This window comes from Olea europaea, chromosome 14 (assembly GCF_002742605.1).
Source record: "Olea europaea var. sylvestris chromosome 14, O_europaea_v1, whole genome shotgun sequence".
NCBI lineage: Eukaryota > Viridiplantae > Streptophyta > Magnoliopsida > Lamiales > Oleaceae > Olea > Olea europaea.
Genome location: NC_036250.1, coordinates 5,877,118 through 5,900,707, shown reverse-complemented (window position 1 = coordinate 5,900,707; position 23,590 = coordinate 5,877,118). Strand labels below are relative to the sequence as shown.

General features: G+C 37.9%; 2 protein-coding genes and 3 long non-coding RNA genes across 5 annotated transcripts; 1 reads left to right on the top strand and 4 right to left on the bottom strand.

The window, feature by feature from the left end:
- Nucleotides 1-634: 634 nt before the first annotated feature.
- Nucleotides 635-1,935, top strand: LOC111408926. Its single transcript, XR_002705383.1, has 3 exons — nt 635-828; nt 1,021-1,091; nt 1,696-1,935. It is a non-coding gene; the product is annotated as an uncharacterized LOC111408926 (long non-coding RNA).
- Nucleotides 1,936-2,455: 520 nt separating this feature from the next.
- LOC111408925 (BEL1-like homeodomain protein 11) lies at nt 2,456-4,830 on the bottom strand. The gene is made up of 4 exons (XM_023038770.1): nt 3,456-4,830; nt 2,984-3,363; nt 2,835-2,895; nt 2,456-2,749 (listed from the first exon to the last, which is right to left on the bottom strand). The coding sequence occupies exons 1-4, from the start codon at nt 4,224-4,226 to the stop codon at nt 2,585-2,587; spliced, it is 1,377 nt and encodes a 458-aa protein (XP_022894538.1). The 5' UTR covers nt 4,227-4,830; the 3' UTR covers nt 2,456-2,584.
- A 2,234-nt stretch (nt 4,831-7,064) lies between these two features.
- On the bottom strand, nt 7,065-10,576 carry LOC111408924 (BEL1-like homeodomain protein 7). Its single transcript, XM_023038769.1, has 6 exons — nt 10,389-10,576; nt 10,133-10,280; nt 8,800-9,813; nt 8,244-8,617; nt 8,100-8,160; nt 7,065-7,890 (listed from the first exon to the last, which is right to left on the bottom strand). Exons 3-6 carry the CDS (start codon nt 9,637-9,639, stop codon nt 7,294-7,296), a joined length of 1,872 nt encoding a protein of 623 aa, XP_022894537.1. The 5' UTR covers nt 9,640-9,813; nt 10,133-10,280; nt 10,389-10,576; the 3' UTR covers nt 7,065-7,293.
- Nucleotides 10,577-12,428: 1,852 nt separating this feature from the next.
- Nucleotides 12,429-18,476, bottom strand: LOC111408922. Its single transcript, XR_002705381.1, has 3 exons — nt 18,260-18,476; nt 13,615-13,659; nt 12,429-12,885 (listed from the first exon to the last, which is right to left on the bottom strand). It is a non-coding gene; the product is annotated as an uncharacterized LOC111408922 (long non-coding RNA).
- On the bottom strand, nt 17,174-18,252 carry LOC111408923. The gene is made up of 2 exons (XR_002705382.1): nt 18,056-18,252; nt 17,174-17,917 (listed from the first exon to the last, which is right to left on the bottom strand). It is a non-coding gene; the product is annotated as an uncharacterized LOC111408923 (long non-coding RNA).
- Nucleotides 18,477-23,590: the final 5,114 nt, after the last annotated feature.

Genomic DNA, 23,590 nt, shown 5'->3' with positions numbered 1-23,590 from the left:
TTCCAACGTAGAAACCAAACAGTGAGAAATTTTGATATATCGAGTTTTTGTTCGATCCTCATTATTTTCAATATATATTTTTCCCTCTCTTCTTTTCAATCATATATTTTTCAATAAAATATTATTACACATAAATTCAAAATTTTTCTTTATTTTTAATCACACATTCTACATCAATCTACTATTCTAAATTGCATTCTTAGCCAAGAAATGAGGGTGGTTTAAACAAACTTTAAGTCAATATCCTTGTCATTCTCGACATTTGTCCACAAATAACTTCAATATTCATTTTATCCATAAATTTGTTGAGTACGAAACTTTATTTATTGTTGTTTTTCAAAAAATACTAATTACTATTTCACACATTGTTAGAAGTAACTCCAAGGCACATAAATATTCTTTTAAACTGGCGAACTTGCACCCAATGTCAATTTAAATCTAAAATATGTAATCAACTTAACTATATTCGATGTTCTTACTAATTCATAAAAAAAATGAAATATTCTCTCAAATTTTTTTTTTTTTGAAATAAAAACAAATATACATGGGCTGCTACCTAATGCATTTTAATCCAGTTTCGTACGAACGGGTCAGCCCAAATATCTACCACAAAACTTTAACCCGACCCAATATCTAACTTGCACTGTGCGAATTCGATCCCAACTATTCTAGTCCCACATCGGCTGAACTGAATAATTTCATTCAGATTATATTGAGATACATCGCAACTATGGCTCGTCCCTTCGGGGACATCCGATAAAATTGGAACGATACAGAGAAGATTAGCATGGCCCCTGCGCAAGGATGACACGCACAAATCGAGAAATGGTCCAAAATTTTTTGGCAATTAGGGTCCCTCTTTTATGAGCTTCTGGGTGTTTTCTAATGAAATTCTAATTTCTCTGAGAAATGATATTGCTCAATTCGATATATGTTTTTTTTTTCTTTTGATGTTATTGTTCAATCAATTTCCTTTTCCTGGTGAATTGAACCCTGGATAATTTGATACCATTGTTTCAGTGAATACACACACAAGACGTGGGCTGATGGCTCATGGTCGCAGCAGCCTAATTGCAGGAATCCCTCTTCCGGTGAGTCAACACCAGACATTAGAAATCTTTTTCATGATTTCTGTTCATTTAAATTGCCTTAGAAGTGTCCGCATAAGCTATTTTGTGTTTTAGCCACTGCAAAATATGAGCTATAGTGACTAATGAATAATGTAGAACATAGAAACAAGTATCAGGGTTTTTCTTAGGATTCTATGTATAATTTTATTGGGATCTTAGGATGAAAGCCTTATATGAGTCGAAAAACATTAGCAGAACTGAAATTTGATTTGGTTGTGGGGCTGAATTTTCTAATTTATGGGTAAATATGAATTCTTGGATACAATAATGTTTGTCTTGACTCGATTCCTCTTCATTCTATTAGTACTTATTTCCAGAGTGAAGTTACAACTCCAATTCTTCGATACTTCGTCAATCCATGTAACTTTGCTGCCTTCCTCTAAGTTTATTACGATCCATCTAACCGCATTTGCTGATAGGCCTAAACAGTCTCAAATGATTCTCCGACAATTTATCCTTACCTTAACCAACTCACGAATACATTCACTTCTTAATATCTATTCTCGCCTTATGACTTATCTACCTTAAAATTCTCATCTTGAGTAGACTGAATTTATACTTGCAGGTTTTGACTAGATGTCGTTGACAAATGCAGCCATACATTAAATTGGAGAATTTTCAGAGCCACTGTTGCTAGTGCAGTACGACTTAGGTGATGGTTTATGGTTTTCATTGGTAGTGCTAGTGGTGGAAATAGGGGATTGGAAACTGGAAATGAAGGAGATTCGTGAATGCCCTTCAAAAAATTCCATCAAAAATTTTTAATGTGAAATAATGGGAGTCAAATGGGGGCTTTTTTATTCCATTTTTACACCAGGAAGAAGAAAACTTACCTTTGGAGGACAATCAACACACGATCCCCTTATCCCCTCTTGCCTTTCACGATAAATTGGATACACTCAAAAATAAAAAAAGATAAAAATAGCGCATTGGAGATGGGAGTCAAATTCCATTTTTATTTATTCCTCCTTTTTACACAAGGAAGAAGAAAACTTACTTTTAGAGGACAATCAACACACTATTCCTTTCTCCCCTCTTGCCTTTCACGATAAATTGGATTAAAAAAAAAAAAAAGGCGCATTGGAGCCTTCTTTGTTGAAAAAAAGATAGACGTAGCAAATGATCACCTGAAGGGGCCATGATATGTGGTGCTTTCTTTGAAGGGGGATCAAAAATTGTGTTACTTCATGAAGTAGGTTATCCTTTTGAAATGGAATTCAAATCCTAACAAAAAACAAATTCATTATCATGTTTATTGCAATTAAAGTTTTCGGAGTTAACTTAGTTTTTGTTTAAAGCATATTCGGATAATCTCAAAAGAAGAAAAAAAAAATCTTAATCCTGAAATTATCACTTGCAATGCAATCAACTTGTAATAATAATCCCTTAATAATCAGACTACAGATAGCAACAAAATCATGTAGTTCATTTGGTTAAGGATGATTAAGAAAAATTTAGCTCAAGTCCTCTGCAGAATCTCCAAATCCTTTCCTTGTGGTGGAACTGCTTGTCAATACTTGATCGGAATCAGTTGAAGAGTCTGCAAATTCTTCTTTATACAATTCTTCAATCATAGGCTTCCATAGTCGTACCCGAGCATTTATGAACCAGTTGGAAATCTGAAACAATCGTTTAAGACTTACATGTATAGAAATAAGAATAGTCGACACCAATGGAAATCGTTTGAAGAGGAAAAATAAGTACTTGGTTCTTTGACAAGCCTGTCTGTGATGCCAACATCAGCTTTTCCGAGTCACTAGGATAACTAAGGAAAAAAAAAAAAAAACTATTAACCGGTGTCGTTTGGGAAGAAAACTTTGAAATTAATCGAATAAGAGAGCCCATGCACATACGGATGCAGGAAGTGTTCGAAGAGCCAAGCACGAAGAATTGTGACAGAAGTCTCGGGTAGTCCTCGGATCGGTCTAAACACTTGTCTTGATGTTTGGACGATTCCGAGCTGTTGAAGTGACTTTCGATTATGTCTTGCTTCTTGATCAGACAAGCTTAGTTCAGACAAACTCGAGCTAATTCTCGGCATGTCTTTGGTGATCTGTTTTCGTGTCACTCGAATTTGAAATAAAATTGCATTCCTTAGGCTGCAAAAGTGTTTGGACATGGCATGGAGTGCAAGAGCAGTGTAAGCTTTTCCTGCTCCTGAACCCGCTATAACCTCAAATGATGAAACTGTTTTCTCCATATGATGATAATAATCATCGTATCGTCTTTCCACCTGAAAAGTAAACATCAATCGAAAACAATAAGCAGATAGGGACAACAGCTGTCGAATTAGATTAATCCGAGGTTTAAATGTAAGAAATCAACCTCCTCAAGCAAGGCAATAAGCTTTACAAGGTTGAGATAAGTTTCGTGTTTTTCAATCAACAGTTCATTGTTGGATAACTCTGCTTTGAGTTCAAAGGAAAGTCCGAAAGAGTCTTTCTTGCAGCCGCGAGATAATTTCTCGACATATTTCTGGTTGCTCAAATCAATGTCCTTTCCTCCAACATTAACCATTTCTTCCAGAAGGGATTGAGCTGGTTTCAAATATTTCGAGCTCCCGATTGTAGCAGCAATTGATTCAGTTCCATACGATGTCGAACAAGATTGATTTATCGGAGAAAAAGCATTTCCAGAAAAAGAAAAATCATGAGCCATTCTATCAAGTCCCGTGTTACAAGATTCTCTTCCTGCTTCTTCAGATATCATGTAACCAGGACTAAGAAAATTTGATGAATTTAAGGAACTTTGCCTGGAATGTTCTGAACCCAGAGATAGAGATAGCCTTTGTGCTTGCTGGGAAACCTCAGTCGACCTTCCAAGAAGGTCGATTAGTCGTCTATCCCGGTCGATACGAGCTTCATCTATTAGTTGAGGGGCACGAACGTCTGTAGATCTAGACATTCTTTCATCAAAAGAATAAATATTTGGCATCGAACCTAGAGACTGTGGGTAAGGACCATTTCCAATTGAATCTACTGCATAGGGATCAAAATGTTGATTTCGAAACTGGTTTTGACTAGCTATGGAATTTGAGCTAATGAATTGGTGTAGAATACTTGAATTGGTATTTGAGGGTGAATCTTGTGAAACCATAGTACAACTTTGAACTAAAATCACTGAAAAAATATTTTTCTCAAGATTGGATCTTGATCAGAAAGTGAACCAGAAGTACAAGGTGCAGGGTAAAAGCAAACTGAAAATTAGAAGGAAAATGGTTCTTATATAGTAAATATGGAATGGAATTAACATTAATAAAGTCTTCAGTTTCATACTACAAACAGAAGATTTCTGAAATAAAAGTACAAACGAATGGTAAAAATCTTGAATTGCCATCAGAAAGTAAAAGCATTCATATGAAAATGATGGATGCAAGCAGAAATTTTCAAATTTGCAAAATCTGTCCAGAATGAGGTCAGAGGTAAAGCAGATGAGGTACATAAAAAAGACAAGATGAATGACAAACTCCTAAATGTATGTTTGGTACATAATACTTGCAAGGAATATCCGATGGATTGGTGAAATGCATAGAGATAGGAAAGAACATCAACTGCGAAAGCACTTGCCACCGACACTAAGAGTTGAAAGCTAGGTAACGGATTGCATAGTTTAATGAAGAAGATTTTGGTATTTTCGTTTTTTTTCTTTCTTTCCTTTTTTTGTTTTTTTTTTGACTCGTTAAAAATCATAACCTAATAAGTTATAGAATTAACATATGAAAGCAACATTATATAAGTGTAGGTAATCTCAACCTTGCTGACAGTCACAGTGGAGGATTCGATTCCTGATATATGAAATTGGACTCTTTATGGACACCATTGTACGGGCAAGCACTTGTTATCTGGCCTGCTAGAACACATCCCGTGATTTAACTCCCTCATGATGCTCCAGAGACGGGACGGTGGGGGCTCTCAAGGTTGGGGTTCAACCTTTTTTTTTTTTTTTTTGTTTGTTTGATAATAGTTCATTCAAGAAGGAAAGTAAAGATTCTTTCTCTGTATGCCTCCTCTTTTTCTGATGTATAGTATAGGGTACCCTAATGTCAGCATACTGAGAGCTATAAAAGCTACATGAACAGAGCTATGCAAACATCTTTAAACAAGCAAAGCTATTAACCAAGTGAAAATGCTGAAAATGATATGGGAAAAATGGTCCCCCCGCCCCCTACAATACACCTACCCAACCCCACCCCATCCCCCTCTTCCATGAATACAAAACAACAAGCTAAGGCATCAAGATTTCAGCTTTAATGCCTGCTATTACATTTCTTTGGGCCACTAAAAAAGCACTTTCAGCTCGAACTTCTCTCTCTTCTTATTCACAAGGCGAAAAGAAGCCAATATGATAAATTGTTTTCCTGCTGAATAAGGGTTTTCTGCCATCTAGGAAAAAGCAATGAAAAGTAGAGTGCCTTTTGCACACTCTTTTTTACAAGGTGTCCGGGCTTGCGTCCGACTAGATCCTTGTCCCTGAACCTCCGGCCCCTCAGCAGCTCAGGGAGGTAAATCGCAGGATGTGCCCTTGTTGGCTCCCAGGTTCCCACAACTCATTTGGACTCCTTCCGCAAAGAGAGCTCTCCTCGCTGGGCGTTTGTTCAACCAAATGGCTTCCTCTCCATTTAGCACCCAGTGTTAACTCCAGGAATCGAACTCTCCACTCTTGCTTCCAGCGTCCCAGCGAAGTGATTGTTCCACCAACTCGGCTGTGCCCTGGGGGGCTAGTTTCTCATGCTTGTTATTAATGGTGTTGTGGGTTATTGCCTATTGAGAATGCCGATAGTGTTGGCTCTGATACCACTTGTCATAATGACGAAGTTCCCAAATAAGGTTTTAGGCAAAACATAAAAGCGAGCACAAACATGTTGAGTTAATGTAGTTCGATACTCGATATCACAGATCACCAATGCGGCCATTGAGGCTCCACACCTTGGGGCTGCTTTCTCCCCTTGCTTAGGCTGGCAAGCCAAAAACAACCAACGTATGATGTTTCACAATGCCTTCATATAATGACATCATTAGTGCACTATTCGGTAACCATACATCTAGCTATTGGCATCATTGCCATGCCATGTAAGGAGAGAAGCACACTCGGTGCGTGACATTCGACCTATGTCCATGAGCACAAGCACAAGCTTCACTAAACAAAAGGGGGGAAGAATACGAAAGAGGCCAAAAGATACTAGTGATGATTACCATTTGTCCCTTCCAGTACTTGCAATTTATTTTATTGTATTTTTTTCCTGCAGATTTTGATGGTCAATAAAACTCCAAGCCCTATTCACCGACTAAAGTGTCTGAACAATCTAAAGAGCCTATAAAAAGCTTTTCTTGATCATCCAGAATCCTTTGATAAGATTCATTTTCAACCACAAGAATCAAACAAGATGAAACCATGAAAGGAAAGGAAGTGAAACAGTACGGTAGAAAATAACACAAAGGAAGCTTAGTTTATAACTTAAACTGATAAAATCAAAATCACATTTTCAATATAGATCATCCTGTCGTTTGGGACTTCATTTTACATTAAACTATGAACAGACTGCGTGACAAGTTCGCAGAACACAATTTACATTGATTAAGAAAACAATTAATATAATTAATTACTGTAAATGAAAATAATATACTTCAAAAGCATTTTTCTTAATTCTTTATTGCTAAGGAACTGAATTGTCGTGCCACATTTTCGTTGTGCATTTTATTTTCAACCTTTTGCTATCAAAATTTCTCTTCTTTTGGCATTGACAAAGCCTTCAAAGCTAATTTACAACCATATTATTTAAATAATCTTGAAATACTAAGTTAATCGGAAATCTCAATGTAACTTGGTTTGACCGTCAAAGCTTCCAATTACAATGACAGCATTCATTATTATCTATTACTTTAAGATAAAACAAGAAAGCACTGATTATTAAAAGTTGAACGATTGCTAGCCATATATATATATATTTTTTTTGGTTCAATTTCTTAATTCTTAGAAGTCGATGGTAATTCACAAACAAGTGTTCCATGAACTTTACATACTATACAATGGAATATCAGTACAAGTCTATCATGCTTAATTCTGGACTTCTTGATTATTTCGGCACAAAAAATAGAGACCTTATGCAAAAAATTATGACAGTCCAAAGCATCTCTGCCTCTGTTTCGTGTAGGCAACCTTTTTATCATGTCACAAAATCGGATAAGAGGTGGGGATTGGCAAATCTGTGCTGTTGATTTACAGGATCTATGTAACGGTATTCCAGTTTGTCGAGACCCATTGAAGAATCCGTAGCACCATCTTCGCTTGGTTGCGTTCCACCAGATATTGGTCGAGGATTTTTCTCACAATGTTGCAACCCAAGTGCAAGTGATACTTGATTTCCGATTTTAATATTTGGCATGGAAATGTCGTGTCTATCACCACCACTCTTCTCAAGTGATGCTGTGTCATCGGAGAAAATCCTAAGTTCATTGTCTTGATAAGGACCAGCCTGGTAGCTCAAATTTGGTTCATGTACATTCCATTCTGAACTTGAAATAACATCAGGCCCGAACTCGCTGGAATGAGCCAGGTGATTGCCATTTACAGACACAGACATTAAGCTTCCCTGAAATTGTTCCTCTTTGTCATCAAAAGAAGACTTCTGTGCGGCCGCTGCAAATTCTGGCAAAGTCTTAGGTTCTGCATCTGCATCCGCATCCCCGAACTCCTCCTTGTACATATCCTCAATCATGGGTTTCCAAAGACGTACTCGTGCATTGATAAACCAGTTCGCAACCTGATCCAGAGTGAATTTTATGCTTCTACCATAACAATTAAATTCGAAGCACCAGTTTTACTAAAAAGATTATGTTTTACGCTGGAAACTATGCAAAGAAACGTGCAAGATGAAGTCTACTGAATAGTTTTAGCTATCAAAGATGTTCAGATTTTAAACATACGAATTGACAATGTCTTAAATCACTATTTGAACATATGAATAGATACCTGGCTTCTACTCAATCCTGTCTGCTTTGCAAGGATGATTTTTTCCGAGTCTTTAGGGTAACTGTGGATTAACCAAAACTTAGTAGTCAGAACACTGTTATATAAAAATAGGTGGTGCCAATGAGAAGATACTAAATAACATACGGGTGAAGAAAATGTTCAAAAAGCCAAGAACGAAGGACAGAAACAGCATTTTCAGGCAAGCCTCTTTGTGGTCTCCAAGGTTGTCCAGTTATACCAAACTGCTGAAGTGCCTTTTGTTGCCTCAGTTGCTGATCCACAAAGCGGAGACGAGATAACACTCCTTGACCATGTGAAGTCACGTCTTGCTCGCCCAACGTTTTTTGAGTAAATTGAATTTGCCTGTTGATTGCATCACGCAAGGAGCGGAATTGGCCGGAAATTGTGCGACGGGCAAGTGTAGTGTATGGCTGGGCAGCACCACGCCCGGCCACCATTTCGAAGGATGATACGACAATTTGCATCTGATGGTGATAATGTTTGTATCTTGTATCCACCTACAGCCCAAACAATATCAACACCTTACCAACTGGTCCGAAAATAAGGATTAAGCAAGAAGGATAAAAATTCAGAAGTGAGAAAAGAAACATATTTGAACTCTAAATCAAGTATATTGAATGGGATTTAGACCTGAAAGAGAAGGAGAATTAGGGCGATAAACATTTCAGTGAAACCTCACCTCATCCAACATAGACGAAAGTTTTGTCAACTTGTTTTGTAGATCTTGTCGTTCAGAAGGTGAAAGTTCACAAGAGGCACTGATAGATAACTCGTGAGGTTCAGTAGACATCTGGTCCCCTTTCACATCCGTCCCTATAGAGCCATCTCGACCAAGTGAATTAAAGTCCTGGTGTGTCTCTGGCTTCTCGAGAGCTCTATGAACACTGACTACTTCATCAAGTAAATCCCGAGCTGCACTGAGATGCTTCGAGTTCCAAAACGTCCCTGTGATTCCTGTTGCTTCATGTAGAGATGACGTAAAATGCATTTCTTTGGGGCCTGTCAAGAGTTGAACATTGTTGACAGCTCCGTATTTGACAGTATCCCGAGTCCCTCCAGCTAAATCAAATGACAGGTATTCAACATTCTTCAGTCCATTGATTTGCGAAACCTGGGCCTCGGAATGTACATCATGCAAACTCAACGGTGAGGACAGACTTGAGTTTGTGTACTGGTTGAAATTCGAAGGCCCCTGAACCAAGGATGGTACTCGAGATCCCAAGCTGAGAGATAATCCATGATACTGAGGATTTTGTTCCAAACTATAGGCATGGAGTGGTTGTTTAGGAACAAATTGAGGATCGGTCAAAACTGTATTACCATCTGAAAAACCTGGCACCGAATGTAACTGTCTATTGATTTGCTGAATACTTGCAGGAACACCAAGTGGAGGAATAAATAGCATCTCGTCTCTGTTTCTGATAGTTTCGGCTTCAACATGGTCATGAGTCGATACAGAATTTCCAGAAAATAAGTTTGTTGAATAGGCTAGAGAAACAGAAGGTTGATTTAGAGACATTTGGTCATTAGAAAGCTTGGATGATCAATAAGAACAAAGACTCTGAAAGAGAAAATATGGATTTGCTAGCAGTCTCCTTCAGTAGTTAGATTCAAACAAAACGTAGCCATTTGTCACCCATTGAAACAAAATCCATTACCAGTGATTTCAAGGATGTAAAGGAGAGATTGGGAGCTGAGGATGAAGAATAAATAGTAATCAGAACTTGATGAAAACGATACGCATCAGAAAAATAAAGAGGAAAGTCAGTTTCCAATAAAGAAACTCCTGTTTTGGCTCAATTCGATAATATGAAAAACTCAGAAGTGCATATATAGATAATCAACATCTTCTATTTAACTCTTGATCATCATGTGTAATTTTCGAAATAAATTGAAAACCCACATCGGAAATAATATCAGTTTTCCTTTATATACACATAATCAATCCCAATTACTACCAAGAAATGAATACAGAAAGGCATAGGTTAGAAAAGGCAAGAACTGAATATTACCTGGAAGAAAAAAGAGATTCTTGCTCCAGATTATAATTGAGAAAAAGGAGCTCAACTGGCTTAAAAGGCAGGTCTTATATGGAGACAAAACTGAAGCCAAAGATCCCCAGAAAACCAACCTTCCTTGTCATTGAACAATGACTCCAACCTACAAAAATATTAAAAAAACAACATAAATAATCGAAAAGAAAGAATTATGACCTTCCAACCTTCTGTTCTTAATAATAAAAGACGATATATTCCTTTTCAATTATACCCTCTTTCTCACGTGGGGACAAGTTACAAGCCCAAGAAACTTGTGTAGAAAACAATCAAGAAATGTCAACTACGAACCAAATGGGTTGGTTCATAGTTGTTTTTTACTAGGCATTTTTAGGGTTAGCTTTGGGTTTTGAAAACATAACCACCAGTTGGTGGACCTAAAACAAAGTTCTTAAACCTCCATTGAAAGCATGGATTTTAGTTGTTGTTGTAACAGTAGGCTTAAGTTGGTTGAAATTAATTTATACTGTTCTTATTAGCTGTATCTATAGGTAGGTAACTACGATCACTAAGATATGTGTGTTCTTGCATCCTTACTTGTAATGGTGGTTCATCATTTAAGCAATTAAGCCCAAGGGATTAAAAACAGATTTAGTATATTCTGATAAAAGTTAATGAAATGTGTGATTAAAAAGTTGTGGGATCCATAAAATATGGGCTTAAAATTAATTGCTGATTTTGACTTTGAATAAAATCTGAAATTTGACCAGTACAAAAGTTGAGCTCAATAAATTTTTTTTTTTTGATATCCAGGTATCCACCTTACAGTGACTAAATCCTGGAGTCTACATCTTGGTCCTTCAAGCTGCAGACAGGTTAAACAGTAGGTTGTGCCCCAAACTGACCAGTGCTCAAGAGCCCTCCCAACTGATTTGCCAAAGTGCCAAACAAGTCGTTTCCCATCTTTACATTTTGCCTTCCAGTAGAGCTCCTGCCTTCCAGGATAAACTTTACTTGTAGTTCAAGCCGCCCAATTGAATACATACATCTTAAGCACAAATAATATTATCAATCATGCCATTATCGATTTGAACACATATAATTATTTCTCTCAGTCCTCTTCTGGTTGTACCATTATCAATCATGCATAACCGCAGTTCGGTCACCCCTACCTAAAAAGCCCGATGTAGTGGAAATGCATAATATCTATATTATCGATTTTTTCCTTGTTCGTCAGTGTTTTAGTTTAAATACTTTTGAATCCACGAGTTTAATTTAACCCAATTATAATGATTGAAATAATACTCGAAAATCCAAAGTTGTCAAGCCCTAGGCATCTCATTTGCTGGGTAAGAAAGAACAATATTATTATGTCTTTGGCGGCTGTCGGGGGCGCATATCTTGGTAGTTACGAAGAAAATATGTTGTTATCTACATTGTCTAATCATTTTTATGTTTCTAGTGGATAAAAATAAGGTTATTTTCAATAATTGTAGTCGACAGGTTCAGCTAACAAATATATAACAAATATATATATATATATATATGAAAGATGTTATAGATACATCAATTTTCACAATTTTTTTCATAGTACACACACATGCAAGTTGTTGAGGTCCACAATTAAAATAATCATGAACCTCACCTTTGTGAGACAGCTGTGAAAAAAGCTATTAAATAAAAGCTATACAAACAACAATTTTCATATATATATATATATATATATATATATAAAGTACCCGTGTAACACAATGAATTTTCTGCTAATTAATTGGTAACGAAATTTGATCTTCATGTCCTGTCCCTTGTATGAGGTAACTATCATTAGCCATCAAATACTATTCAAACAGACCCCCACTTCACAAAAAAATTAATTTAAATAAGGCTATAAGCACATGAACATTCGCCAGTACTAGAAATTTTCTACTAATTAATTGGTAACGAAATTTGATCTTCATGTCCTGTCCCTTGTATGAGGTAACTATCATTAGCCATCAAATACTATTCAAACAGACCCCCACTTCACAAAAAAATTAATTTAAATAAGGCTATAAGCACATGAACATTCGCCAGTACTAGAAATTTTCTACTAATTAATTGGTAACGAAATTTGATCTTCATGTCCTGTCCCTTGTATGAGGTAACTATCATTAGCCATCAAATACTATTCAAACAGACCCCCACTTCACAAAAAAACTATCATTATCCAAAAAATACTATTCCCCCCCCCCCCCCCTTCACAAAAAAATTAATTTAAATAGGGCTATAAGCACGTGAACATTCGCCAGTACTAGACAATATTAAATAAAAAGAGTAAATTTCAAATTCAGATTCATTTTGTAACCATTTGTGTCCGTACACTAGTTTTTACATATATTGGCGATCAGCACTCTTTATCTTAAGAAGATATGCAATATCCCAATTGAGAACTCCCAAACATATTCCAAATTTAGGCTTTTTCAAAAACATTTTTTAAGGTACATGCTTTCCAAGAGTTCTTGTTTTTTGACATGTTCAGTCATATCCAGAACTAAAACTACACAGAAATTATCAATGAGAAACTCGTCAAAATTGCTGAATGTCGATTTTCAAGCCATTAATTTCTGCTAACTCTATTCCGTATTCAGCATCAGCTATCATATCATAGTAATTTTCACATAATTTGGAAGGAGAGTTTCTCTGCTCGAAGGAATCAATGTAAAGAACACATCTCCCGACCATTACAGGATGTGGCATCAATAGAAGCCTGTCCTCGATCACCAGAATCTTCCCTACAAATTAGATTGAAACAGAGGTTAACTACGTAGATAACCAAACTTGATTGATACATGGATGTCAACAAATTTTTAGCGTGTTAAGAAACTTGTGTAGACAGCCATAAATCCAATTAATTTCCATTGCCATCTGAAACAAGTTGTTCCCTAAATTTCTCAAATGCAAGAGATTATCTTGCTTTTCTTTTCAGTTTTAATCAATGTTCCTGCAACACCAACTTAACTGCTTTTATCGGATAAAGCTTGTTATCGATAAAAGGCATTTTACCAATCTACCATAATGAATCCATGAATAAAATCAGTTAAAGTATAGAAAGCAAGCTCCAAACTACAATAAGTAAATGTTATCGAACCAAAAATGCATTTGAATGCCCTTTCTATTACATAAAGTAAATTCTAAGGCAAGCACTTCAATTTGTTTGGAAGCTTGAATGTTAAACAAAGTATGATATTAATATTTCACATCAATTTGGTGGAAACTTAGAAGTTAAAATTAAGTGTTATTCTGTAGCATGTTTTGCATGCTTTGATTTGTGCATATTTCCAGACAAGAAACCTAACCTATTATTATCCAAATTTACGGCTAGTCACAAAAACATGTTCTCTTATTACATGTACCCCAATTGAGAGCATGACTGCTTAATAAAGCTAAATTAAAGATGCGCTGTTGAATTATACGGCGGCGTAGATATTTTCCAGCTAGACTTTTTTCTCCTAAGCACTCACCAATTTTGTGTATTACAGTCCTTTTCACGTCCTTCAAGTCCTCCCCTGTTGATAATCAAAATTACACACCTAAAACAATCAACTTTGAGACATAATTCAATTTCATGACATGACATTCAAAATCAACCGTAACTTAGATGAGGTATATGGTTACCATATTTCCACGTATCCAAGAAACCTAGTTACTGCAGATTTTAAGGATATTGCAAATTCTAGACACGAATCTAATATTTCTGTTTTTAAGTGGCATTTGAGAAATATTGCAACAATTGCTTTAATAGATAAATCAAAGATAGCCATCAACTAACAAATTAATTATGTCCTCAATGCATCAGCTATTTTTATAGTAACCAATATTACAAGTCAATAACATTTGAATAATATAGGCATCACACAGATCATTCTATATAAACCTAAGCGATAGGCATATAGCCCAATCCCACATGGGAACCATAGCATATGCATTTGTACGAATCAATGGATCTGAAAAAACAGAAACTATGGGGAAAGCCATTACCATAAAAAGGCTATGCCCTAGCAAGATCAACTCTTTCAATTCATTCTCTAGTTGAGATTCAGTAAGAGTTTCATCCTTACTAATTGTCATTCCTTCAATCAAGAGTGTAATTTCTCCCTTTGGTTGGTGGCCTGAGAATGCTTGTTGGCATCCCCAAGAGTACCAAGCCAGAACTAAATGAACACAATAATATCCTATTAATGGGCGGCAAATGAAATAACTCACATAGAAACACGCCCATTTAGGTAATTTTTATTTTTGAGTATGATAGGAGTGAATGAATATGCTAAATAATGATGAACATATCTCCAAGGAAATAATTTCACCATATTAATATTTCATAAATACATGTTCATAAAGCATATGCATATACAAGCAGCCAAATATTATGCTTCATTTTCTAATTTTCAGGTTTCACTTATTAGAATTACATTCACTATGCATACCAAAACTCCTACAGTTTCCATGTAACTACACACAATCCCTAATTGTTTGTGCATATCCCTCGGTGCTCCTTTATCTCCCGGGCACTGAATAGAAAATTTATATAATGACTGAAGTATCAGTTATTGTAACTAAAAGAATGCATAATATAACTGCTACACCCCACATTTTGTGCACCCCTTGTATCAAAGAAAAATGGAACTATTCCACTACTTTAGCAACAGGTTTGGTGTTAACTGATTACTGCCAAATTCTGACAAGGCTATACCTATGTCTTCTTGGTCTCTTTCAAATGACAACACGATTAATGAGGTGCTAAAATCAAGGGATTATGCCAGAGGCATGCACCCAACTGTCTTAAGTGGTGGTTGTGATTAGAATTTCTAATTTCCTTGGCTAAGAATCCAATTTCAATCTGGACTTTTGTAGTAATTAATTCTTGTAAATTGGGTTATATACAGTTGTAAGTATGAAAAAAATCTGTAAATTATCGAGATTAAAGTGAAAAAAGGAACAAGGAAAAAAAAGAAAAATTAAAAGTCACCTTAAAAAACCTTATCCACATCTGCATAATATTTCAGTAGTGATTTGGAAAGGACCATAACCAAGAAAAGATGAGGTGTCCATATACTAACTGTTAAATTATCACCATCACCCCAAGTTTATTATACAAGCAAGCTAGTTAGATCATGGGATTCATGAACGACGCACAGAACACAACAATTTCTTCAGATCGAAGACAGTCTCGAAACTTTACAAAAAGTTAGGCAAGTGTGGTGAAGGAAAACTGTTAAACACTCAATTTGGTAATGATAGAAATGGGATGCAAAATTGTGATGGAAATGCTAACACGTCCAACATTTGGTACGAGAGAAAATAAAAGGAATGGGAAATAGAACTAAATCCCACCCATCATTTCAAAACACTCCAAATATGAGGGAAAATTGAAGAAAAAATTATATAACAATTAGTTGAAGTGCAAAAACTCTCTTTTACTCATCTTGAAGACTTCATTATGTGTAGAAGAAATTTCCTCCATATGACACTTTTAGAGTAAGAAAATGAATTTTATCCACTACTTTTGGGTTTGTAAATATTTTTTATTTTATGAAATTTCTGACAAATATGCCCTTCTCTATTCAAAAGTGTTACCAAATCCTCACTCTTCCTTTTTGCACAAATTTCATACCATCAAGGGATTGTCATCAAACTAGGCAAATCTGACAAGAATGCCTAGTCCATTTAGACATTATCTCTTTCTTTTTGCACGAATTTCGAAAGATATTGGGATTCTTGTCAAACTAGGCAAAGTTGACTAGAATTTCTAGTCGACATTATTTCCTTACCTTTTTGTACATATTTCTAACCATCTAGGCATTCTTGTCAAGCTAGACCAAGTTAACAAGAGATTTCAGTCCCTTTATATATAAGAAGGTAAATTCCATAAACTCGACATTTTTGTCTTCTTTCCTTTTCTGTTCTAACTAACATTACAAATCCAATTGCCTCCGACTGTCCTTCCTTCCTAAAGAAATGGAAAGAACATACCTGTTACTTTCCATTTCACCACTTCCACCCCTTCTACCAAAGACACCCTAAGGAATTTAAATTGATGGAGGGCATGCAATTGAAAGCAGTAATCACAAAGATTTATCACAGGAAACTCCAGTTCTTTCTAAAATGGGACTACAACAAATAACACGAAATAGATTGCCAATAAACATAATGAAATTAGAGCGTACAATGAAACTGATACTGTTTTCTCCCTTTTCCAGTCCAAAGGGTTTGCCCACAGTTAATTAAGAGAATTGACGGCACTAGTTTGTGGGGAGGTCTAAGATGTTGCTCCTTAGTGGCATATGTAGTTAATGTTCAAAGATAAGTAAGAATACAGCTTAATAAACAACTGCTCAACTTCTCCAGGAAAAGAGAGGGGGAGAGTTGAATTTACCGACTTCAGTTTCTCCATCTTCAGAAGAAGTGGTCTGTGAAGTCTTTTCCAGTTCTTCTGGTTAAATTTCAATTTTAGATCAGGCATGAAATGTGTACCATAATTTGGCTTTGCTATTTGTTTCTGTATACCCTAGTGTCCATGACTCAAGTGTTGTATAATAGATTGTCCAGTTGCAATTTTAAAAACGGATATTGAATTTCAGTTTTCAAATTCATAATTTATCATCTCTCTTAATTCCACTCTTTTCAAAAAACTAGAGCAGGTAATTACTAAAATGGCACATAGAATGAGAACAAATAGGCAAATCACAAATTGCAATCTTTATCTCTTCATGTATTTTAGTCATCCTCCGAGCAATGATACATCGCCTGTGATAAATGCAAAGTGATTAGACAAAGATCGTATACATTGCATTTCTTCAGTTTCATTTTTCAGAATTAGAGACAACTAACTTAGAAAAAAGGAGGAGTCTACACTCCGGTTTGGATTGACATTTGTCCCCTGGTTTAAAAAATGTACGCACTGTGAAATTGATTTTCCAGAAGCAAGGAAGTTCTAGAATCCTTCAGAAAGGAATAATAAAGAATCACAATATGTGGGAGATAGCTTTAGTGTTCATTCCAACAAGTGAGAACTATCAAATATTTTAAATGCCCATCTGTTTCATTGTCAAACTTATATTTACAACAATGGTTACAAAAGGTACCACAGTCGTTGACAAGATTTACATAGAGTTGCCAAAAATTGAAGAAGCCTATTCAAGAAATTGAGAGAGCTTGTGATAAGGAACAATGAAGACCCGTGTGGCTGCTTCATTTGCAGAAACTATCAGCCTCTCTCTTCTCGTTCCAGCATGTTTAGGTAGAAAGCCACATATAATCAAGCAATTGAATACCAGAGTTATAAAAGAACTACCAAATGTGAACTCGTTAATTAATAAACTCAAAGAAGATGACCCGAGGACGGGAATAACAGGTATATTTTGATCCACACACAACTTTGCCTACATCCATACTCCAAAATACCATATATGAGACCCGAATCTATGATATTATCAGCCCAATGAATTCTTGTTATTTAAATGCGCAAGTGCAATCAAGGGCATTCCATTCTGCGCAAGGAGCAGAAGTCTCGTACTAAGGCTGAGATGCCTCACATTTACAGACATATACATACTTATATGAGTATACGTATAAAAGCAACACTTCATGAAGCTAACAATGCAAAATCACAGCATTAATATATGTCTCACCAGTTCCATTCCAGGATCATTGATACCTAGTGTCCCAGCATCACTTATTAGGGCTACATTTCACAATCATGTTATCTCTTGATAACTATTTGTTCTTGTTGAGACTCATTAAATTTGTGATAACTCAACTGAAAATCTAAATCACAAAATCAGAAAAAAAAAAAAAAAACAAAAAAAAAAAAAAAAAAAAAAAAAAAAAAAATCTCACACAACACATACATGTATGCATCAAATTAATATTCCATAGCAAACACAGAAATTAGAAGTGAATTACAGGTGGGGTGTTAATACAATAGCGCTGAAGCAACTTCCCAGAATGCTTAGTTTCTTCTGAAAGTAAGATATCAGCTGATTTACCATACTCAAAACTCAGTACGCATTAATTAGAATTTTTATTTAGCCAAAACCAAGAAAAGAAAATCCAAGAAATACAACATTAAAAGCTTCAATAAAATTACACTTCACGCAATTAACTCACCTTAGAGTTATATCTTCAGATTACCAATTTACTCATCTTTGCAAGAAAACAGCCATGGGAGGTCGAAATAAACACTGCACAATTTCCTCTAAATTTCAAGTCTTTCCTTCCAGACACGGCCCTTTGTCTAGGAAAGGGAATCGGCCCAGATCGCCATGAAATCTAGGCATGAGCCCTACTTCTAACCGGCCAGGATCGGGTGTGTCAAGCCCAGCTTTCGAATTGGCATGTTAAACCAGGCCTGTGGCCCAGCAAAATTGGCAATTCAAACTGGGATATGTAGTGGGATGGGCCTGGTTCTGGGCCGAAACGCCTTGTTACTTGTAAATGAAGGTATTCCATTTCCTCGTTTTCGTGCATTTATACTATAGATTATATGTAGGCAAGACAGCCACTCGTCACGACTCGCTCGATTTTGGCACAATAAGATCGAGAAATTTAAAATGTTGACGACTTAAGGCTAACCGGAATATTCTAGACTCCCACAAGTGCATGAAGATTGTTAGAATATGATGGGACATTCTAGAAGCCTACAAGCTCCTCACTTGGTGGATTATTCTAGATCATCCTAGTTTAGTCCATAAATATTTTAATGTAAATATTTGTATAGGTAATTCTAGATGTGTAATCTAGACCATTGGATAGAAAAGATCCTAACCATCCATTTGAGGAGGCTACTACTATAAATAGCTTGGTAGGATTCATTTGAAGGTATCAAGAGAGTGAAGTTGTAAAGAGTATCCTTATTCAATACAAAGCCTTCTTTGTAAGTTCTTGTGTTCCTTCATTGTCCCTTTCTTAAAGTATTCTACTTAGTGCCTTTCTAAGACATCAACGCCAATCGGGAGGCTGACTTAGTGTAATAATCGCGGGGGGCGGAAGTTGAAGACACTAAGGCCGCACGGTTCTTGAAGGAAATTAGCAAGTCCGTGACAGTTGGTATCAGAGCCTAGGTTTGCTTACTTACTATCGTTGGCATAGCGAAAAAGATGTTGTGGGATCCGACATTTCGGAAGTAGAACATGACGAGCGGGGTGGAGAGGTCGAACCCCAAACCACGAGTAAGAAAACTCGACAAACTCGAAGCAAGAGCCGACCACCAGCCCCTACCGGTGGATCTCTTGAGGAAGTATTTCTCAATATGGGGAAACGCATTGAAGTAGTGGAGAATTCACTCTCAACCCTTGAAGCTCACACTTTGGAACAACTTGATGATCTCAAGGAAGACCAAGGCGCTTTAAGGAAAGAATATACGAAGTTGGAGGATAAGGTCATGGATGCTGTCAAAGCGATCCAAGACCAAGTGAACAAGCTTTGCGCGGATATGCAAAGTGGCCTAGACGCTTGTAAGAAGGCGTCAACTAGTGCGGGTACTAGCACGATTCTAGCGGCTCCAAGGATCGACTATCCAAAGCCTAGGGAGTTCGATGGAAAGCGAGATGCAAAAGAGCTAGATGATTTCCTATGGCGATTGGAAATATATTTTGAGGTCGTGAACATTTTGGATGAAGCTATTAAGGTACGTACTTCGACTATGTATCTTATGGACACCGCGGCTCTATGGTGGCGACGTAAGCACGCCGACATAGAAAAGGGTGCTTGTAGGATAGATAGATGGGATGATTTCAAGAAGGAATTGAAACGCCAATTTTATCCCGAAAATGTAGTATATGAGGCCCGTAAAAAGCTTAGGGAATTGAAACATAAGGGCACTATTCGCGATTATGTCAAAGAGTTTACTACCCTTGTGCTTCAAATCCCGAGCATGTCAGATGAAGATCTATTGTATCACTTTACCGACGGATTGCAAAATTGGGCGAAGTAAGAACTTCAATGTCGGGGAGTGAAGACAGTAGACGAGGCTATTGTGGTGGCCGAATCTTTAACCGAGTTCCAAAGGAGCACGGATTCATCAAAATCTTCTAAAAGCTTTAAGAGTAACTCGGCTAAAGGCGGGGGAGAGAAGAAAGATTACCATAAGTCATCATTCTTCAAAGGTGGTAACACTTACAAACCTTCCCTCTCGCGAAAAAATTATGAGGAAAAGAAGAAGGCCTCGACGGGTTCTCAAAGTGGATGCTTCGTGTGCAAGGGGCCACATTTAATGCGTGATTGCCCTAAACTTAGCACATTGGCGGCTATGGCAGAGGAACGGGATTCATCCTCTTGCCAAGATCGAAGGGCGGAACATTTTAGTTCATTGCAACTTCTTAACGCTCTCAATGCTAAGGTCATTCCGACTTCCAATAATAAACGAGAATTAATGTATGTGGAAGCTCAAGTAAATAGTCGGCCCGCACTAGCAATGGTGGATACGGGAGCTACCAACAACTTCATTACTGAAGATGAGGCTAGAAGGTTGGGCCTCACAATCACTAAAGGTGGTGGTCTTATGAAAGCTGTGAATTCTCCATCCACGCCCCTTGGTGGCATAGTTCGAGGAGTGGAAATTCAATTAGGCACTTGGCATGGCCAAGTGGATTTTTCGGTGGCTACAATGGATGATTTTCGCTTGGTTCTTGGGTTGGACTTCATGAGGAAGGTCAATGCTATTCCTATGCCTTCCTTTGGCTCGGTTTGCATCTTGGAGAGGGGTTCTCCATGCATGGTTCCTACGGTAGCTAGGACGAAAGTAATAGGGCAGCTTTCGGCCATGCAACTAGCAAAAGGGCTAAAGAAAGGAGAGGCGACGTATTTGGCAGCATTAAAAATGGAGGACCAAGTTGAGGAAGTTGTGGGTGACGATAATGTGCCCGAAGTCATCAAGAATGTCCTTGAAGAAAATAAGGACGTGATGCCGCCGGAGTTACCCAAGAAATTACCACCTAGGAGGGAGGTGGATCATAAGATTGAGTTGGAGCCGGGTGCCAAACCACCATCCATGGCACCCTATCGGATGGCACCGCCGGAGCTGGAAGAACTTCGAAAGTAATTGACGGAGTTGCTTGACACGGGGAGGATACGACCTTCGAAGGCACCTTGTGGCGCTTCGGTCTTGTTCCAAAAGAAGCATGATGGATCGTTACGCATGTGTGTAGATTACCGGGCGCTCAACAAGGTAACAATTAAAAACAAGTATCCTATTCCTTTGATTGCTGATTTATTTGATAGTCTTGGTAGTGCAAAATATTACACAAAGGTGGATCTATAAAAGGGATATTACCAAGTATGGATTGCAGAAGGGGATGAGCCTAAGACAGCATGCATCACTCGATATGGCTCATTCGAATGGTTGGTAATGCCTTTTGGCTTAACCAACGCCCCGGCCACATTTTGCACATTGATGAATAGGATTTTCCAACCTTACTTGGACAAGTTCGTGGTGGTATACTTGGATGACATTGTCATCTATAGCGACAACTTGGAGGATCACGCAAAATATCTCCGAACGGTGTTCCAAGCATTGCAGGAGAATGAGCTATACATCAAAAAGGAAAAATGTTCCTTTGCCAAGGAGGAGGTGCACTTCCTTGGACATATCATTGGCCACGGGCGCTTGAAGATGGATGAGGCAAAAGTAAAAGCAATCAAGGAGTGGGAAGCACCAACCAAGGTAACCGAACTTCGTTCTTTCCTTGGTCTAGTTAATTATTATCGGCGGTTCATCCAAGGCTACTCAGCGAGGGCAGCCCCACTAATGGACCTATTGAAGAAGAATAAGACAGGGGATTGGTCTAAGAAATATCAAACGGCCTTTGATAATTTGAAGGCGATCGTGATGGAGAAACCGGTCTTAGCATTGCCGGATTTCACCAAGACCTTTGAAGTACAAACAGATGCCTCAGACTTTGCTATCGGGGGTGTTCTAATGCAAAACAGGCATCCTATTGCTTTTGAAAGTCGCAAGCTCAACGACACTGAGCGTCGGTATACGGTGCAAGAAAAGGAGATGACGGCTATTGTTCATTGCCTACGAGTGTGGCGTTATTACTTGTTGGGCTCAAAATTCATCATCAAGACAGATAGTGTCGCTACTAGTTATTTCCAATCACAAAAGAAGCTGACTCCCAAGCAAGCACGTTGGCAAGATTTCTTAGCGGAGTTTGACTATGTGATGGAATACAAGCCGGGGAAGGCGAATGTTGTAGCCGATGCGTTAAGCAGGAAGGCGGAGCTTGCAGCCATAAGCCAAGCCAAAGGGACGTTGCTTGATTTGATTCGGGAAGGCATGGATCATGATCCCTTGGCTAAGGAGTTGGTAAAAGCTGCCTAAGAAGGAAAGACGCGACGGTTTTGGGTCGAGGACGGCTTACTCTACACTACGGGACAGCGTATCTATGTTCCTAAATGGAACAATTTGTGGCGAGATATCATCAAGGAGTGCCATGACACAAAGTGGGCTGGTCATCCAGGGCAGAAACGCACATTGGCACTACTTGAACGAGCTTACTATTGGCCGCAAATGAAAGAAATGGTGGAGCTCTATGTAAAGACTTGTCTTGTGTGCCAACAAGACAAGGTGCACAAGACAAGGTGGAAACAAAGACACCAGCAGGTTTGTTGGAGCGTCTACCAGTCCCGGAGCATCCATGGGACTCTATCACCATGGACTTCATTAGTGCCCTGCCTAAATTTGAAGGGTTCGGGTCAATAATGGTGGTGGTTGATCGATTCTCTAAGTACGGCACCTTCATTCCTGTCACCAAGGATTGCACAGCAGAGGAAGCAGCAAGGCTATTCTTCAAGAATGTTGTGAAGTATTGGGGGTTACCGCGGAGCATAATAAGTGATCGTGATCCCCGATTCACGGGTCGGCTGTGGACGGAGTTGTTCAAACTCCTAGGCTCGGACCTACACTTCTCTACAAGCTTTCACCCTCAGATGGATGGACAAACAAAAAGGGTGAATGCTTTGTTGGAGTGCTATCTCCGGCACTTTGTAAGTGCCAATCAGAGAGATTGGGCCAAGCTCCTGGATATTGCACAATTTTCCTACAATTTACAAAGGAGTAAAGCCACGGGGCGGAGTCCATTCGAGTTGGCGACAGGACAACAACCACTAACACCCCACACTTTGTCCACTTCTATTGAAGGAGGGAAAAGTCCCGGAGCATACAAAATGGCTAAGTCATGGGAAGAGCATGCTGACTTAGCACGATCTTGTTTAAACAAAGCACGGAGGCTCATGAAGAAGTAGGCCGATAAGAAGAGACGGCCTTTGGATTTTAAAGTTGGCGACCAAGTCCTTGTGAAAATATTACCTCAACAATTCAAGGCGTACCGAAGTGTGCACAAAGGCTTGGTACGGAGATATGAAGGGCCGTTCCCGGTGACAGCTAAGGTTGGCAAGGTATCTTATCGCCTTGACCTACCTAGCACTTTAAAGATTCAT

Bases quoted from the DNA above. Each gene is read 5' to 3' on its own strand.
- LOC111408924 (XM_023038769.1), bottom strand. From the start codon at position 9,639: ATGTCTCTAAATCAACCTTCTGTTTCTCTAGCCTATTCAACAAACTTA. The intron at 8,618-8,799 runs GTGAGGTTTCAC...TTTGGGCTGTAG, and splicing joins TTTCGTCTATGTTGGATGAG to GTGGATACAAGATACAAACA. The intron at 8,161-8,243 runs GTATGTTATTTA...GTTAATCCACAG, and splicing joins TTTGAACATTTTCTTCACCC to TTACCCTAAAGACTCGGAAA.
- LOC111408925 (XM_023038770.1), bottom strand. From the start codon at position 4,226: ATGGTTTCACAAGATTCACCCTCAAATACCAATTCAAGTATTCTACAC. The intron at 3,364-3,455 runs GTTGATTTCTTA...TTTACTTTTCAG, and splicing joins TTATTGCCTTGCTTGAGGAG to GTGGAAAGACGATACGATGA. The intron at 2,896-2,983 runs GTATGTGCATGG...TTTTTTCCTTAG, and splicing joins TTCGAACACTTCCTGCATCC to TTATCCTAGTGACTCGGAAA.